The 17,360-nt window shown below is 37.4% G+C and overlaps 1 protein-coding gene across 1 annotated transcript in view; it reads left to right on the top strand.

The window, feature by feature from the left end:
* The window catches only part of RASGRP1 (RAS guanyl releasing protein 1), a 37,705-nt gene that overhangs the window by 6,865 nt on the left and 13,480 nt on the right, over window positions 1–17,360 (top strand). Inside the window, exons 4-7 of the mRNA XM_088529372.1 lie at window positions 12,084–12,189; window positions 13,959–14,021; window positions 15,317–15,448; window positions 16,524–16,677. Coding sequence (XP_088385498.1) covers window positions 12,084–12,189; window positions 13,959–14,021; window positions 15,317–15,448; window positions 16,524–16,677 — 455 coding nt within the window. The remainder of the gene's footprint in view (window positions 1–12,083; window positions 12,190–13,958; window positions 14,022–15,316; window positions 15,449–16,523; window positions 16,678–17,360) is intronic.

Consider the following 17,360-nt stretch of genomic DNA (forward strand, 5'->3'; position numbering starts at 1 on the left):
ATAGACATCAGAATTATAGGATACTCATTAAAAAGCCAGAATAAAAACAATGTGGTGGGGGATAGTATAAGGTCATGTGAGGCATATCTGAGATAAGTGTTACACTAGTGCTTATTCAATAGTATGATTTATTAACAAAGATAGAAGGTACCAAAAGTAGAAGTTTCTTAAAGTGTCAGGAAGGGTTGGGTTGAGATGAGAAAGGTGAATCATCCTGCAAATGAAATGCTAAAGGCAAATAGAGAAATCAAGAAAGCAGCTAAGACAAGTTTTCAGGAGAAAAAATGCTGCTACTACTGCTGCTATGCTGCTACAAGATGCTGCTACTACTGTGGTCTGGGTTGATAAGGAGACCTATAAAGAACAAATGTAGACAGCACATTTGATTGCCCTAGAAAGCAGAGAGAAGTGTGACATGTAAGTGGACCTCATAGCAACTTTTTAAAGATGAAAACATGATTGTATGGAAAGAAGAAGGAGTCATAGTAGGGCAGGGCAGAAAAATTCAAAAAGGGGAGGAGAGTGCACGAGGATGAAGATCATGCAGTAGGGTCCTGAGATGATTGGAAAGATTAGAGTGCCAAGAGTGCAGAAGGGTTATATCCAGTGAAACCTCTCCACCAGAAAGGTTAAATTTGGAACAGAAAGGTCATAAAAAATTAAAGGTAGATGTGCAGTAGGCAGCAACATTGCTGAAGCTGAGTTCAGGGAAGCACAGAAGTAATTCATAGTGCTTGTTTCGGAATACAGTATCTTCAGGAGGGAAAGGAGGTTGAAGTATAGTAGTTTCTTTAGAATACGCACCCTGCCCCCTCCCCACCTGCATCCATGCAGAACATAAAATAGGTGCCAAAGAATGATTTTGATATTGCTCTAAGAGCCAATACAGCTTGTTCTTCTCATTGCTATCTGCAAAGATACTTGCTCCGTCAGCTTTCTTGTTGAAACCAAAGCCAGAATAAGGTCTAGTTTGCTGTTCCATAGCCATAGTGACTATTTAATGCTGACAGTTCAACAAAACACAGGAAGCATATGTGCAGAAGGGCAGCTCTGCTTTTTGCTAGTTCTTCTTAAAGTAATCTCCTGATGGGTCTGAGTAAATGCATCCTGAAGTACCTTTAGTCCAAAAAGTGTTAAAGATCAGATGACAGAAATATTTCAGTAGTGTTTACCTGCCGTATCTGTCCTAAACATGTCCTGCATATGTCCTAAATGTGGAAATGAAATAAAAGCAGTTCATAACACTTTACTCAAGGCTATTCTCAAGCTACTATGAGCTTAACATTTTGCCTGTGTATTAGATGTCCTGTTTCAATTTCAGCAATTCTTTTCTGTTGATCTACTCACTGTGTGTTTGTGCAAATGTACATGCATAAGTACATTAGATGGTAAGAGGTCCTGTTTCTTTCCTTTGACTTTGTCTATCTTGCCCTATAAGAATATCAATGTTTATCTTGATTAAGACTAAAATGTCTGTTTGTTTAAAGGGCTGTAATAAATACACTTCAATGCTGCTACTCAACTAGCTTAGTATATGTTAAACTAGTGCCTCCTGCATCTGTACAGAGCAAGCATCTTTATTGTAGCACTTAGGACTGCACTTGCCCGAATTGGAGGGTATTTCAACTACTATTAGACCAGGCAAGGAACGTGGCGAGGCAGATGGTTAACAGCTGAAGCATGCTCAAGGGAGAAAGGAAGTCATGAAGCATCTTCAGATGCAGAGTCGCTGTGCCACGCGTGCCTGTAACACGCTTGGAGTAAAAGGCTTTACCAAAATAGTGGACCTGTTTCCCACAGCACATGCGTGTTGATGTTAATGCCCCTTATATGCAGCACAGTTCTACGTGGAAGGCCAACTGCGATAAACAGTATAGTCAATGGTTTGTACTTCTGAGTCACTGGTCAATAGAAAACAATGTCTTTAATATAAGATTTAAATCTTTGGCTACTATTTTCAAAATATTTTAAAGTAGTAACCTCATGGATTAGCAATTTTCTTAACAGAGTTTATGTGAGTGTAATGCAATTTTTAAGTTTCTAATGGCCATAATAGCCCTAGCTTATGATGTAAATTGTTATGAACTGTCTGGTCATGTTTGTAAACAAGCCTTAGAAATTCTGGAAATTGCTTTAGGACTTACTGGGATGAAATACTCCATGTGATTGTTGTGATACGGATGAGAAGCTGCCCGTGTAGGTGCTCGCTACCTAAAACTGTGCCGTTAATCAGAGCTGCTGTTGTTCCCCTCCCCCTGAAAACAAAACATTACAGCTCTCTAGTTCTCTATATTGGTGATATTTCTGTAGTTCATTTTTCATTAATGTCATGCAAAAATATACCGAGTCTTAGAACTTCTGAGAGATAGGTAAGAACTGCATCCATTAAAAAACAAAAAAAATCACGCAAATTAGAGTTCTCTCACAGGAGTATTTTAATGATCTTCTCCTGCAAAATATAGAGATTTTATCCATTTTTTTCCCTCAATTTATCCAGAAAAATCCACTCTTTTTCTAATCTGCTTGAAACATACAATAACCAGTAAAATAATCACTGTTCCAAAAAAAAAAAAAAAAAAAGGAGGGGGGAGGATCTTTATTCATTGTTTTCAAAAAAATTATATATATTTTTTAACTTCCAGTGGCGCTGGTAAAAAAATGATCTCTGGTTAATTCAGTTAATCCAGTATCCTCTGGAGTACCACATTTTGCATAGTAGTAGAGAACAGGGTTGGTACTTCTGGTGTTTTTAAGGTAGAAGCAAAAATAGGCTTATTAGGTTTTCTTTACGTATCAGAGATATAAATTTAAGTCAAGATTTGGTTTTAATATCTAATAATGCTAAGATAGAGGAACTGAGTGATTTTTTTTTTTTTCTTCCCCCTTCTCCAAAGTATTTAGGAGAAAATAAGAAAGGCTAAGCAGTCTCTTGTCCATGAAGAAAAACATCAATCTTCAATGGAAATGCTTTATTTAAATAAAAATTACATGACTCCTGGAAAGTTTAGAAGTTGCTGCAAGTTGTTGTTTTGCAAAAGAAACGTGCAGACCCCTAGAATGCTCCTGTGTGGAACCCTCAAGCCCATGTTTCTTCATGAGGAAATGGTGCTTAGTCTGTCTTTTCCCTGCAGAGCAGGGGAGCTGCATTCAATATTAATATCAAAATAACCTGAGATCTGGTATGATTAAATGTCTTTAGGTTCCTTCCTCTGCCCATCTACCTTCACTCCCCAGAAGATGTTGTTAGGAAGCTGCACATTGATACTAAAAATCAAAATATCCTCACAGCCTGCCACAGGCATTGATGCTGCTATTTGAAGGAAAGCCTAGGAAAGCTTAGTTCATATAAACTATAGTACAGAATTGTGACTCAAAAGCAGTTTGTAGTTTGAAAAGTACATGCACACTCCCATAGTGCAGCCTTTGTCCTTTACTTTTCTCTGTTGGGTTTGCTGGGATGGTCAGTTATTTGCTTTCTTTAAGTTTGCAGAGGTTTCCCTCCAGCCTGAGAACCTAGTCTGGATACTGAAATGTCTTTCCTTCCCTCTCAGCCCCTGCTGTATTAAACAGTGTTGATCCTCTATGTTTAAAGTAATCTGGGTATGACTGTGTGAAATAAAAGTGCAGAAGCTTTAGAATTGCTTGGTGACAGAAGTTAAGCTAATGATCCAGTAAAGGTATTGTGAGAACAGAAGAGTAGTTACTGCTCTCTAGAAAGCTAAATAGCATTTAGCTATCTGTGAAGGTTGATTGTGGTTATAGCAAAAAGGTAAATAGGTATTTTTGTAACCTAATATCCATGGAAGAAACTTTTCCAAGAAAATGAAACTTATATATATATTCAAGGCTTTAATTGTCATTCGGACTCTAGTCTTTCCAATGTAATGGCCCAAAGTCAAGGTGCATTGTTAATAAAAATGAAGAAAGCTTACACTTCTTACTAAATAAAGAAGTCTCTCATTTGCTTATCTACACCACAGGGATATGAGAGAAATTGTATCATCATAATTCTAAGTGTAACTTCAGAAAAAAAATTAACTTTTATTCCTCAGTACATGAAAACTTGGATATTGATAGAATTCAGTCTCCTGAGAGTGTTATATTAATTCCATTCCTTCTTCTCAACCTATTTATGAAGTAAAAGCAAGAAATAAGACATTTGTTCTTTAGGTGCTTTTTCTTTTCTATGATATTTAGTTTAGTTTGTACATGCTTTACTGTGAACCCTTTCAGTATTTTGCTGTTTATTGCCAAGCATTTGTTAATACTGCTAATAGACATTCTGTTTTTTTTTCCAAGTCTTGAAAGGAGTAGTCTTCTCTCAAACTACTACATGAGTTAATAAAATTCTCTGTTAGGGAGGTTGGGTTGGAGGAAAAAAAGCTACCCCTTCTCCTCCCAGCAATTACTGAGGACAGAACTTGAAAATGCATCAGCCAGCAGCTCTTCGCAGGTGCTCTTTGCCTTTTGCTAAGGTTACCCTGGAACTGGGGTTGACTTCGGTAACACCCAAACAGTGATGTTTTAAGACTCAAATGTATAAACAGCTTATAGAAAGGATATTTCAGTGCCTGGTGCCATCTGTATTGCAATGAAAGTCATTTAGAGATGTGGCTTTATTAAACTTACTTCTGAAAGACGGTACTCCTCTGCCAGAGCACAGTAGTGCCTGAGGTTCAAGAGCTTTTTTTTTTTTTTTTTTTTTTTTTACTTTTTATTTTATTTTACTTCCAATTGTTTTCAATGCCACAAAATGATCTGCCTTCAAAATAGTCATTTTTTTATGGATGAAATTCTCTTCCCCCTTCTTCCAGGAGCATCAGATACATTTAAAGTTGATTATTGCATAGTGTTACTCTTTTACAAATATACAAAAGAAAACCAAAATACTTATTTAGGTTGAACAGCATACAAAATGATCGGATATGTTTATTAAGCAATAGTAAGAAATAATAGAAAGAATAATAGTAAGAAATGTACTGCAGCAGTACCAAGGAGCCACAGGGCTGCCTTGTTCCATACTACAGCAACCAATACAAGGGGCCTAATAAACCTGATGCTTTCACAGATGTGGTAATTTTACTGGTGAAAATTTAGCGTACTGCAGCTAGCTGGAACCACCACCTCAGCAGATTTTGTTTGTGGATGTTTGATAGTGATGCACAGCGTTCAGGTATGATGCGTGACTGTAGGGAAGCTGTAGAGCTTTCTGGATGGTAAAGGGTGTGTGTGGAGGAGAATCAAGGTCCGGGGTGAGTAAGAGATATTGCAGTCTAATGATGGGGCATTGGTATCACTAGAAGTTGAGTTAGCAACCACTTTTCCAAAAACAGTTTTCCACAGGCTCTGTGAACAGTAATTTCACAAATTCAGAACAAAGCTTCCCAACAAATCTGACCTTTATGAAGAAGGGACATCCCAAACAGCACTCCAGAAATACTAGAGATATAGAAACTGAGAATCAAGGCCGGGAACTGGGGCCTGTGTCATTTACATCATCTTCAAATCCCCGAGAGGTCGCCTTGTGGTATCTGATAGCTGGATACAGTTTGAACCTTAAAATGGGGCTGACACTTACCTAGGTCAATCGCATGTTTAGAAAGAAGTTCCCTACCAAACACTGCTGTTGCTGGATGAGCTGATGCCAAGCTTGTGCGCTGCGCTCCCTGGTGCGCTAGCGATTGCGGCCTCCGAAGTTTCTCGCTTGTTCCACGCGCTGGTGCTTTTGCCGGTGGAGCTCTGCTGCCAGGCCTTGCGCTTGAGCTGTTCAAAAGTTACCTGTAGCTCAACACTACAATTTGCCGCTAGAGCATCATGTTTTATAGCTATAAAAAATTCTTGAACACTCTAATTATGTTTTGTAGGCTTTCTGGAAAAGACCTATTTTGTATAAAGCTCTCTCTCAGCTAAACTCAGTACTTAAAGTATGCTGTAGAACAATGAAGATCAGTTTTGTGCTTTTTAACTTTTTGTCTTATTCTCCGTGCTTAATCTGAATTTCCAAGGCTAATGGGATGCTTTCCACCCACATTTCATTTGTTTTCTTTTGAAGTACATTTTAATTTCTCAAAATCATTCCATTTCCCCCAACAAAAGCTTTTATCTTTTTGTTTTCATTTCAGTGAATTACCCACCGAGAGCTCTTTTTCCAAGATGTAGCTTTCCAAAAATTTTCTGAAAGAGGGTAATGGCTTTCCCTTGAGATTTTTCTCTCCTAATGTTTCCTACTTTACAAAGAATAATCATTTTATCTTTTTGGATTGTGTATTATTTGGATTGTGTCTGGGCTGTTTTTTCATTGTTAACGGTCACTTCGCCTGGATCTTCTCTAGGTCATTGGTTTGGGGAGCCGTATGGTCATGATTCTGCATTTGATTTTGACAGATTGTTTCACTGAGAGAGCTGTGTGGCTTGATGGCCTTTTAGTTTTTCACACTGGAAGGAGTTGCCAGGGGGAAGTAGACTTGTGAGTTGCCAAGCTGATAGGGTTTATTCCAGCATCTTTATTTACTTGGCTTGTTGCTTAGGGTTCCGTTAGTGTGGGATTGCTCACAAAGTAGTACGCTTCTTTCCTCTCTCTGTCTCTCAAAGGAAAGAATTATTCTCATTTAATTTTGGAGTCTTTCTCATAAAATCTTTTTTGTGTGTGTGTAAGTAAGTTTATGCATGGCCTTCACTTAATGCTTTAAGTATTATAGACTTTGATCTAATAGAAGTGGACTGCTCCTTGGATGAACCATAACAGTTAGTGTTGCAAGCCACTTTAAAAAATAAAAGCCTAGAGTGATTCCCTGAATGTTTTTGTCCAGTCTACTAAAGTTGGTAGCATGATTGTCACAGGAGGGGCTCATCAACTCCTTTGGAATTAAATTTAAGCATGAGAGCCACAAGATTCCTCTTTCTTTCTGCTGCAACTAAAAAATAAAACAGTCTTTTAGCTAACTAGTGCACCATCATTGTAAAAACATTTGATTTAAGTTATTTCTGAAAATTGTTAACTTGAAATAGTGGTATGAAATAGAAGAGAACTCGTGAGGGATAAGTAAGACGTTCTACTCTCAGGATAACCAGTTATAGAAATGAAGTATGGTGAACTTGTTGATATGTAGCATTCCTACAGAAAAGGATCTCAAGGTGAAGATGGATTGTAAAAGTGAAAGTGATTTAATTGTATCGTACAACTGCAGAAAAGGCAGCTCTAGGGAAGAGATGTGTGTATATATGTATATTTATATTTTTTAAATGAAGTGTGATGTATGAAACATGCAAAGTAATTTTCTAACTCTGTTGCTAAGACTTTCTCTGGAATATTTATACAGCTTGGTTAGTAAAGGCGCAATATATAAAAGATTCAGAAAAGGACATCAAAGATGACCAGAGATCTAGAAAACCTGATTTCTGGGAAAAATATTCAGCAAGTTGATGTTTCTTAGTTCAGATAAGAGAGAAGAGAGCTTTAAATCAGGAAAATACATTAGCAAGCAGAAGAGAACGTGTGTGTATGAGTGCAGTTTATTTTGCTTGTTTGTTTGTTTTCTGGCTGCTGGAGATCAGAGCAGGACGTAAGGTGCTTAAGCTACCAAAGTTGTCACAAGACCTTGACCAGGCAACAGGTAGAAGTCTCTAATCACAGATGTTCAAATGCTGGAATAAGTTACCCATAGGGCTGAGAAATCTATAACTGTAAAATTTTAGCAGTAAATTAAATTAATTTCTGAAACATTCTTGTTTAGAGCAAACAGATTCTACATTGGAGCAGCAGAATTGAGTAAATTAGCTCCTAGCCCCGACTTCTCCATGAACTGAGGTTTTGTCATTAAAAAATAAAAGGCTATTTCCAGCTCAAAAAGTAAATGCCCTGTTTTAACTTGAGCTTCTGCTCTGTCTCAGTGATTGTCTGTCATAATTGATGAGCAAAGGACGGTGGCTTCTTTATTAATCTGATTCTGATGAAATTTGATCTATTTAAAAATGGGACAGTTAAATGACTACCTCTCTCACGGGGGTACCAAATTCCTATGCTGCAGTAATAAGCCCATAGCAAGAAAACTGTTTTATGTTTTAAATTGAAGGGGAACAGTGTGCCTATTGCCTGTCTTTGGGGAAACCTTCATGTTTACTTTATGAAGGTTTCCCCAACCTTCCTTTTCCCCAGCCTGTGCGGTGCTGCATCTCCCGTGTGGGGCAGAGGCACTGGCTCGCGGCGGCGCTTCTGTTGCAGCCCTGTTGCTGAACCCTCACGTGTATCTCCCCTGTACCTCCATATTCTGTGTGTGTTTGTGCATTTCATCAGTCACCCTGATGCTAGATCCTGAGAGCATCAGGCCTCCCAGTTTCTATATCACATGCTCCTTTAATTGTCTTTACAGAGGGACATTTATAACACCGTCTTCCCACCAGCTTCTTCAAACCGTCAGACAAAATGTTTGGCAGAAATCTTAAGGAAATCTGCATAGCACCTCAGTAGAGTAATCTGTTACTTTTAGCTTCTTGCTTAATAAGACTAGTGCCTGGCAGTTGCTTGATGCTTTCTTGCATTGTATTGCCTGTGGTGCTAGTTTCTGATGGTGGATAGAAGACTTCAGGTAGTTTATATTGGTAACTCATGTTCTTAGCAGTTTAGTCACTGGTCATATGATGTTGCAGTGTTCTGATTCACTTGGAGTGTGTTTCAAGTTGTACACTAGGTGTAGTACACTACACTTAGACTCTACTGGTAAAGACAGTGCTTATCTAATGAAGGGCTCTTAGGAAAACAGCTTTCTCTTCCTGCAAAATTCAGTTCAGCTAAGACATTCTTGGCATTCTTCCTGTTGTCTTATGCTTGCACTCATGTGAGTGGAAGGCCTCAGTAGAATGAGGCTGACTGTAGAACCAACTCTCTCGTGTAAGCACTTCAAGCATAGGTTTGGTGGCTATCAGGATGTGGTGAAAAGAAGTTCTTTAGCTTCACTTTTGAGTGCTTCGATTCCCCCACGTGCTCTAGGAAAAGTGATTCTTCTGTTGTTTCTAAATCATGGGGTACAGGGCTTCCCAAGTTGGATAACACAATAAAATAGCTGATAGGCGGAGAGTAGGATGTTCGTATTCTTGTATGTTCTGAGTCTCACCTATGCAACAGAGCTTTTGTAATTGTAACTTTCGGTGGTAAGTAAATTAGACAAGATAGTAAAACACTATCTTATCTAATAGTGTGTCTTAGCAGTGATGTATTTGTGCAGTCACATGCAGTTAAATACTGGAAAAGTTTATTCAACTAATGGATTCTCCTTTGTTTCTGAGGGTATTTGTTAAAATACCTTAATATGACAAGGGCAAATAGAGGGAATTTGTTTTGCTGCAGTAAAATACTTATGCAGTATATTTGCAGCATTCTTTTAGGGTAAGATTGGCTAGCTGAAACACACCCTTTCCACTTTATTTAGTATTCACTCAGTGGTTTCTGCTCAGCGTGGTGTGTGGTTAGAAACAGGTATACAAACGGAAATGAAAATGAGTCTCAAGAAACTTTTAACAGAAACTGCTGGAGGTTCAAGTGAATGGTGTAGCACACAGAGGCACCCTTGCAAACAGGTCAGGGGAGTTATCTTATTGACTGCAGCCTTTGCAGAAAGGCACCGTAACGTCTGAAGCTTCCTTACACACAGCTACCTTTAGGAGGTGAGCTGGCCATGCAAGTCTAGAATAATTCTCCCATTCCTGGAGATGCTGAAAGAGTGAAAAATGACAGCTGCAGAATGGCTAAGTCTCGTGATCTCTGCTGTCCCTGCCTTCCTCTGCATTTGCCCCGCTTGTGAGTACTGGGTGTTTTGCACAGAGGGCCCTGGTGCAGAGCAATGTCCTAGTCACCTGGCAGTTTGTATCTCAAGGAGTTTCTTAAGAAATGAGTGACATTATGTGAGGACCGACGCAAGGACCACACAAACTTTGACTCATGCTGTAAAACTCGTTCATAATGTAAGTCAAGAGACAGCTCAGGGTCTTTTTCAATATTTGCCTACTCACCCATCCTAACACTTTTTAAATAAGTTAGAATAACTTAGGTATTAAGACAGTCAATAATTCTCTTATATCCCCTTCTGGAGACTGCTGGTCAGTATTTCAATCATTCAATTCTCCGACGAACTGTGATTTTTGCATGTGATTTCTTAAGAACCCTGACTCATCTGGTTTCCATTTCAACTGACAGTGTGTTTCTCTCATCTGCTTGGTGGATGGTTGAATGCAATTAATATACTGAATATGATAGCAAAGAACTGTTGTCTTGTGGGAACATGCACTGATTCAGACCAAAAAACTCGTTACTGGTGATGGGCCTTTAACTCTACTGATTCTCTGAGCAGAATCTGAGCATATGTACTCATGTTTTAAAGCAGGCAATTGGATGTGCTTTATCATTTTTGCACATGACTACCACAAAGCCTTTGACTTGCAAAGATGGGCCCACGGTTAGTAATAGAATATTTATAAGCTCTTCATTTTGTCTTAGTTTAATCATTTGCTGAGCAGAACATTTAGTGTTTCTAAAGATTAGGGCCCTGTCCTGTTCTTGGAGCTCAGTTAATACCTGAAAAAGAAGTCAGAAGGACCATTAAAATGTATGCAAATCTCTAAATCTGTCTGTTAATTTAAACCTGTCACTTTATTAAAAGAAGGGGCTGAGGACGATAGACCTATAGAGATTTATTTGACAATAGCAGCGCACAGGCAGCTTTCGGCTCACCCCGTGCTGGAGGCAGACAGTTCACCTATTCTCTGGACACTCCACAGCTCTCTGTGCATCAGTCTTTATCAGACTGAAGCTACAGACAGACCTGCTTTCCAAGCTAGTTGGAGCTTTTCTAGGTTTCTAGAGGAGCCAGCAAAAGATGCTAGTGCCGCTGGCTCAGCTGCTGCCACACTGTTGGACCAGTGGATCGTGTGAACTGTGAATGCCCTTTTCCATCAGGTGATTATAGGTGATATTAGCACAGAAGGTCCAAACTGTGTTTAGCTTTGGGTTAATATATACTGTATCCGTACTTTTTTGTTGTTGTTTAACTTCTACTCTTCATGAAATAGAGCCAATCTGTCTGCCGGATTGAACTACATTTCAACTATGAAGTAGATGTACATTTCACTGTAGATGTGGTATAAATTGAATGTGTAAAAGAGAGGCTCCCAGACGGGTGCCCATGTCTGTGGAAGGGCTGCCCAGAATTTGTGTGGTGAGATTTGCAGCTGGCCCATCAGCCTAGAGTCCATCCCAGCGCGTGTTGCCCTGCGTGGCCTAAGCCGGTAGCATGTGGGGAGCAGCCCGGCATGGACGTGGAGGAAGGCGAGGAGAGGCCTCTTGGGGACAGGGTGGTGAGAAGGGGCTACAGAACTACTGTGGAGTAGAGAATAAAGGGGACAGACCTAGAGGGAATCAGACTGAAGATGCAATTTATTGTGCAAAAGGAAAGGCCTTGCCTTGGGGCCTGGTCTTCGCATTTGCTACAGTGCTTTACAAAGGCATGGAACTTGTTGTTCAGTTACTAACCTAGATTATGTTGTTCTGTTAGTGGGTGAAGTTTAATGTTCTTTTTCAGTGCTGTACAATTTATTTTTTTTTCCTGTAGAAATAGATGCTGTTTTATATGCTGCAAATGTTTTACCTGCTGCTTCCGTTTTGCCTTGTTGTGCTTTGTTGCTACATATGTAGCTATTGTTGTTACTGTTCTGAGTAACTACTATGTGTATGCTCATACAGGACAATATATTTAATATTATTCAAAAATAAAATATTATTTTATGCTTGAATGGGTATCCAATTCTGATTCAAACCAGCTAGGTTCTGTCATCAGTCCTATGCAGAAATGTATACAGAAATATATACACTTATGGTGTGTGGTTTTTTGTAAGGGTCTTCTAGATCTTTTTAATCGAATACAATGTAAAGCAATAAATTGGTACTCAGAAAAATGATGTACTTCCTACTGTCTTAAAGACAACTTAGGTGCAAGGGTTTGTTTAAAATTAGGATGCTGAAAAGGTCTCCTGCATGCTGTTTACCAAGTTTTGGTAAGATGCTGATAAGCATACTCTGCCTTCTTATTTTTCAGATTTAGAAGGAAATGCCCGTCAGAACAACCAGCTGCTAAAGATAATTCTGACCATGCATCAATTTATCATCTCCTCTGCGGACATGCTCCAGAAGCTCATTGATCTATATCCTTTTTAATATTCACCCACTGTTGAGGTGAAGTTAGATATACTTCACTATGTTGAAGTGTGTAAATAGTTAATGTATTGGTACATTACTATGCCTTTATTAAAGTACTAATTTTTAACTTTTTTTTGCTTATGATTCACAAACTGAAACTCCAGATCAGATTTTAAGTAGCATAATTCACCCCTCTTTGGCTGTAAAGGAAGCATCTAACAGCTGTTAGATTTTATTAGTTAATTACAGTGAACCTAGGTCTAAATGTCAGATCTCTCTACATACAAATAGAAGAGCAAGTAATTTTTGAAAATGTCCAGGTCTGATTGTATCACTTGGAGATGTAACATTTTCACAAATACTATTTCTCAAACAATTCAAAATTACAGTTTGCACTGAAGAAAATTAATATGTCTCTTAATTATAAAATATATCTTCTTCTTGATGTGCTGCTATTTTGAAGTCACTGCCAGGGTTCATGTATCTGTTTGCTGCCTATTAGATTTTCACAGCAAAGCTATTAAGATCATATTGGCAGTATCAGTCAGAGATCAGAGAAGGAATTCAAACTTTTACCAAACCAGATTTGCATATTTTGCATGCTCGGATTTTCACTTTGCATATATCTCCCTGCAAAATCAGTGAAAAGTAAAAACAGATTTGAATGCATTAAATAATCTGGGCTTTGGTACTTTAAAACAAACAAACAAAAAAGGAAAATATCCCTGTTTCACTATTTTCCGTCTTGAAATTCCTTCAGTGCATTTAGTTAGTTTTTGACGTTAGTTTTTGATGATTTGAGCACCATCTAACTTTAGATGCTCACTTCAGAGCGATTCAGAATACTTGAACAGCTACTTAAATCTCCTTAGCTTCACAGGAAGTGTAATTTAAGCACTTATTCTTGGCATTTAAATCTTGGATGGGGTATATCCCATAAATTGCAGTAGATTGAGCCTGCCGTCAAAGTCAGTCAGATCGAGAGAGGGTCTGCAAGATATTTTCAAGAAATTATTTTGTGTGATATTGAAAATGTATGTGCAAATCTACAGCAGAATAATCAAGATATGCGTAACACATTTTTTCAAGTGGATTTTCCATGGCTTCCAAAGAAATTAGTTACTTTACAAAAATATGTTATTTTGCTTGAAGGTCATAATAGACTAAAAACTTTTTCTTACTTGCTTTTTTTTTGGGGGGGGGGGGTTTGTTTGTTTCTATTTTTGCCTCTTCCCAGCTATGTCAGTATGTCAAATGAAAACTATTGAGCAGTTAGAGAGGTGAGCTTTGCGAAAAAAGGTATTTCAGATTTTTTTTTTCTCCACTGTTGTATCCAACTGGTTATATTTAAATGAAAATGGCATCCATTTTAGAAAAAGCTTGACTGAATCATAATTAAGTAAAGGATATCTCGTCATAAAAAAATAATTTTTCAATGAACTTTAATATTAGTTCATGTGAGTGCAGGAGTTTTATAATAAACTGTGAAGCAGGTTTCCAAGGAGCACATGCAGAAAGCAGGCCCCTTTCACTAGGCTAAGTTACGTTCACTATTCCGCGCTCAAGCCGGTATGTCAGTAACAAAGTATTACAGCTTTCCTGTTTACAACACGTTTCTTGGTGTGCATATTGTCTGTGCTTTGTATAAAACCTTAATCTGATATAAAATGACATCAGTGGTATGATTCCTATTGATTATGGTAGCAACATATAAAGCACGTTATGTTTCTTATCATACACAAATGGCTGTGGTTTCCTTAACAGTTTTTTCTACATATTTTAATGCTTTAGAAAAGAAATCTTCTATGCTATGTGTAAAGATATGTTATTTTGTGAGGTAAGAATATATTTTGCTTGCTTATTACTAGATCGTAGCTGTTCATGGGCTATAAGAATGCTTTTGCTTATCTTAAGCTGATGCTGAATAGAGAAACAGTTGGACTCCTACAGCTTTTCAAGGTTTGCTTAAGCAGATTGAGACAAAAATGCTCGTGTGACCTGTGCAGATCTGTGGAAGTGAATGCAAGAATTAATTGGATCATGATTTTGAACTGATTCTCTGTGAATCTGTGCCCTAAACATCCTTAAAAAATGACAGTGCTCAGGAATAGGTAACACTGGGTCTAGTGTTATGCTTGTAAGTACTGCAGGTCTATTTTAAAAGCAAATGGACAGGGGATATTGCAGCTATTTTTCTATGAGGCAAAACTATTGTATTTGGTATATGATTCTCCTTAGTCTTAGATCACTTCTACTGATTGTGGGTCATACTTTTTCTTTAATTGTAATGCAAAGCTCAATGTCTTGGCTTAGAGAAAATGAGATTTGATTTGATTATACTATCAGATTAGCATATGATATATCTCCTTTACATAAAGTAGGGAATAAATAGTAACAGCTAGCAAGAATAAGTTCTGTGTTTTTTTTTCTCTCTCCTTTTTATTTATTTTTTTTCTAAATAATAATTATACTTTGGTGTTGCGTGTGATCAGAGAATATTTTTGCTTGCAAGCAGCATTCATAAATATTTAGGAATGTACATTTCCATATCTGCAACAAGCACAGATTTTCACATTAGTTGGTCATAAGTCACACTGGGGAACTGGATTTTTTTATGATTGAAACAATTTAAATGGCTAGTATGCAAAAGTGTACTCAAAATATTTTATTTCTATAGGTGAAAAAAAACACTTTTAAATTTATGTAACCTTTTTCCAGTTAATTGATTAAATTCTTATTGGTGTAGTGCACTTACCTAATTTTAGCCAAATAATTTCAAGCTTTACATAGACGTGTAAAGAGATCGTAGAATTTGGCCAAATTCTACAAGCTCATAAGAAAGAAATATGTATCTATATATTATGTAAAACCAAATATACTGATATTAAATTTCTTGCAAACATACATAGTCAATAGTTCTACACAGCATTAAACCAGATTGTTTTAGCAGAAATCTAAAATTCAAAATTAAAATTAGAAAAACAAATGAGAAACAAAGTAGTGAAAACAAGAAAAAGAAACCATAAACAGGAAAACCCATCTACATCTCAGTCTTACTGATGCACAATCTTTTTCGTTCTTTCTTTTTTTTTCTTTTTTTTTTTTTCTTCCTGCATTTTCAATTTATGATAGGTATTGGATTACAGAGTTCTGGGTTATGTTCAAAATGGACTCCAAACTAAACAAAACTATGGAGGAATTTCAAGAACTGGTAAAAGCTAATGGTGAAGAGTCGCATTGTCATCTAATTGACACAACTCAAATGTGAGTGTTAGTTTCAGTATGCTTGTAAAACAAACTTTTGCTATCAAATTTCCTTTATTCAAGTATTATGTTTCTCTAGCATGGCAGGATAATGGTCCTATGGCAGGATAGTTTCAGTCAATTACAAGATAACAGTCCTATGTTAACCTATCCTTCCCAGAGTTTAGAGATCCATATGGATGAACTTTATATTATGTAAAGAAATGGAATGACTTCTAAGAGTGCTTTAGGTTGAATTTAACTGTCCTGTACACCCTGTGGTGATCCTCTATGCTGGTTACATTTTACTTTATTCAGGGAATTCAGAAGATTTATAGGGAATGAAAGATTTTGAGAGATTACTTGAAGTCAATGAGAGAGAAAAATGCATTTTAATCAGGTAAAACACAAGCTAAAAATATTTTTGCACTTTTAAAGCCACAGGTCAGCGGGTAGGTAAAGGTTATTTCACCATCAAACTCTTGATGTTATTATATTTGATTTTAGCTGTGAAATGACATGTCCTGTACAGATAACTCCCACAGCTATACTTCACAACATTTCCCTTGGCAAGTGAGCCATCCTTTTAAAATAAGAGTGAGATAGCACTGTGGAACAGTCCAACAGTGCAAATTAACACCCTGATTGGGCAAAGCAGAACAGAATTTGACATACATTCTGTATCTGGCTATGAAAAGGGATATTCAGATTTTGAAAACCAATTCAATCTCATTACTCCATAGACAAATAGCATCTTGTATTCAGAGGCAGGTCAATGAAATCTATTGAGAACTGAGAAAAGGCAGAGCACTGGGATATATTTAATGGAGACAGAAAATTAGGGACAGCAATTCTGAGAAAGCAATATTATAGAGTAATATAGTTGTACTGAATTTTCACATTACATTAAGAAAATCAGTATCTTTTTTGTGATATAATCCTTAATGAGTGAAAAGAATGTGCTCTTTAGAAATTCAAATAGTTCCGTTTTCATTGCCATAGAGTGTGAAAACAATGTAACTGCGTTTTCTGTTATGGGGAGAAGAAAAGTTTCTTCAGAAGATAACTCAGTGTTATTTTAAAACTTGTCTAAAAGAAATTCCAGGGATTGGTCCAGAAAGCTAACACAGCGTGTAAAGACCAACACCAGTAAGAAAAGGAAAGTCTCCCTTCTTTTTGATCACCTTGAGCCAGAGGAGCTCTCGGACCACCTTACCTATCTTGAATTCAAGTCTTTCAGAAGAATATCGGTAAGCGAATCATTTATTTATTTATTTACTTATTTTATTCTTGGTACATACCCTTTTGCTACAGTCATCCCTGCCCAGGCAGTGACCGTTTTAAGTGATTATGGAAGAGAGTTGGAGCAGAATCATTTGGAAAGAAGAGGAGTCAAAAATTTGATCCTCTTCCAAAAAAATCTGTTTTTAGTTTAACAAGTCGTGTAATTATGTGGGGAAATAAAAAGCCTCCTTTGACCCAGATCAGTAATTAGGGTAAAATGGGATGAAGGGAACTTGGGATATCTGCTATAGTACTAATTTCCTGCGGCAGAAGAAAACAGTATGTGTTCCTTTGCAGTGCCTTCTAAGGGATGTTATATAATTAGGAGGTCCACTGGAATCTGCTTGCCAATTTTGTTGTGTTTAACAAAATAAAGATTTGGGATAGAAAAACACTTGGAAAATGCTATTGAGATTTTACTGGTAATGGAAGGTGAAGTGTTCTGTTAGAAGACCTTTCAACAGTTCTCCTGGGTTTGTCTCTTTCTTGTTTTGTTTCATTTGTTTTGTTTTCGCAGCTTCATTGGTTATCTGATAAAACACTGACTTCCTTATGCACCTTGGCCTCCTTTACATCTGTCTGTGCTACAAAGTTACTACTATTCAAGCTTGGTACAACTTGCCTGTGAAAGGAAAGAGGGAATGCTAGA

The sequence above is a fragment of the Tinamus guttatus genome, unplaced genomic scaffold (assembly GCF_059628265.1).
Source record: "Tinamus guttatus ecotype Peru unplaced genomic scaffold, ASM5962826v1 Tinamus_guttatus_pri_ptg000327l, whole genome shotgun sequence".
NCBI lineage: Eukaryota > Metazoa > Chordata > Aves > Tinamiformes > Tinamidae > Tinamus > Tinamus guttatus.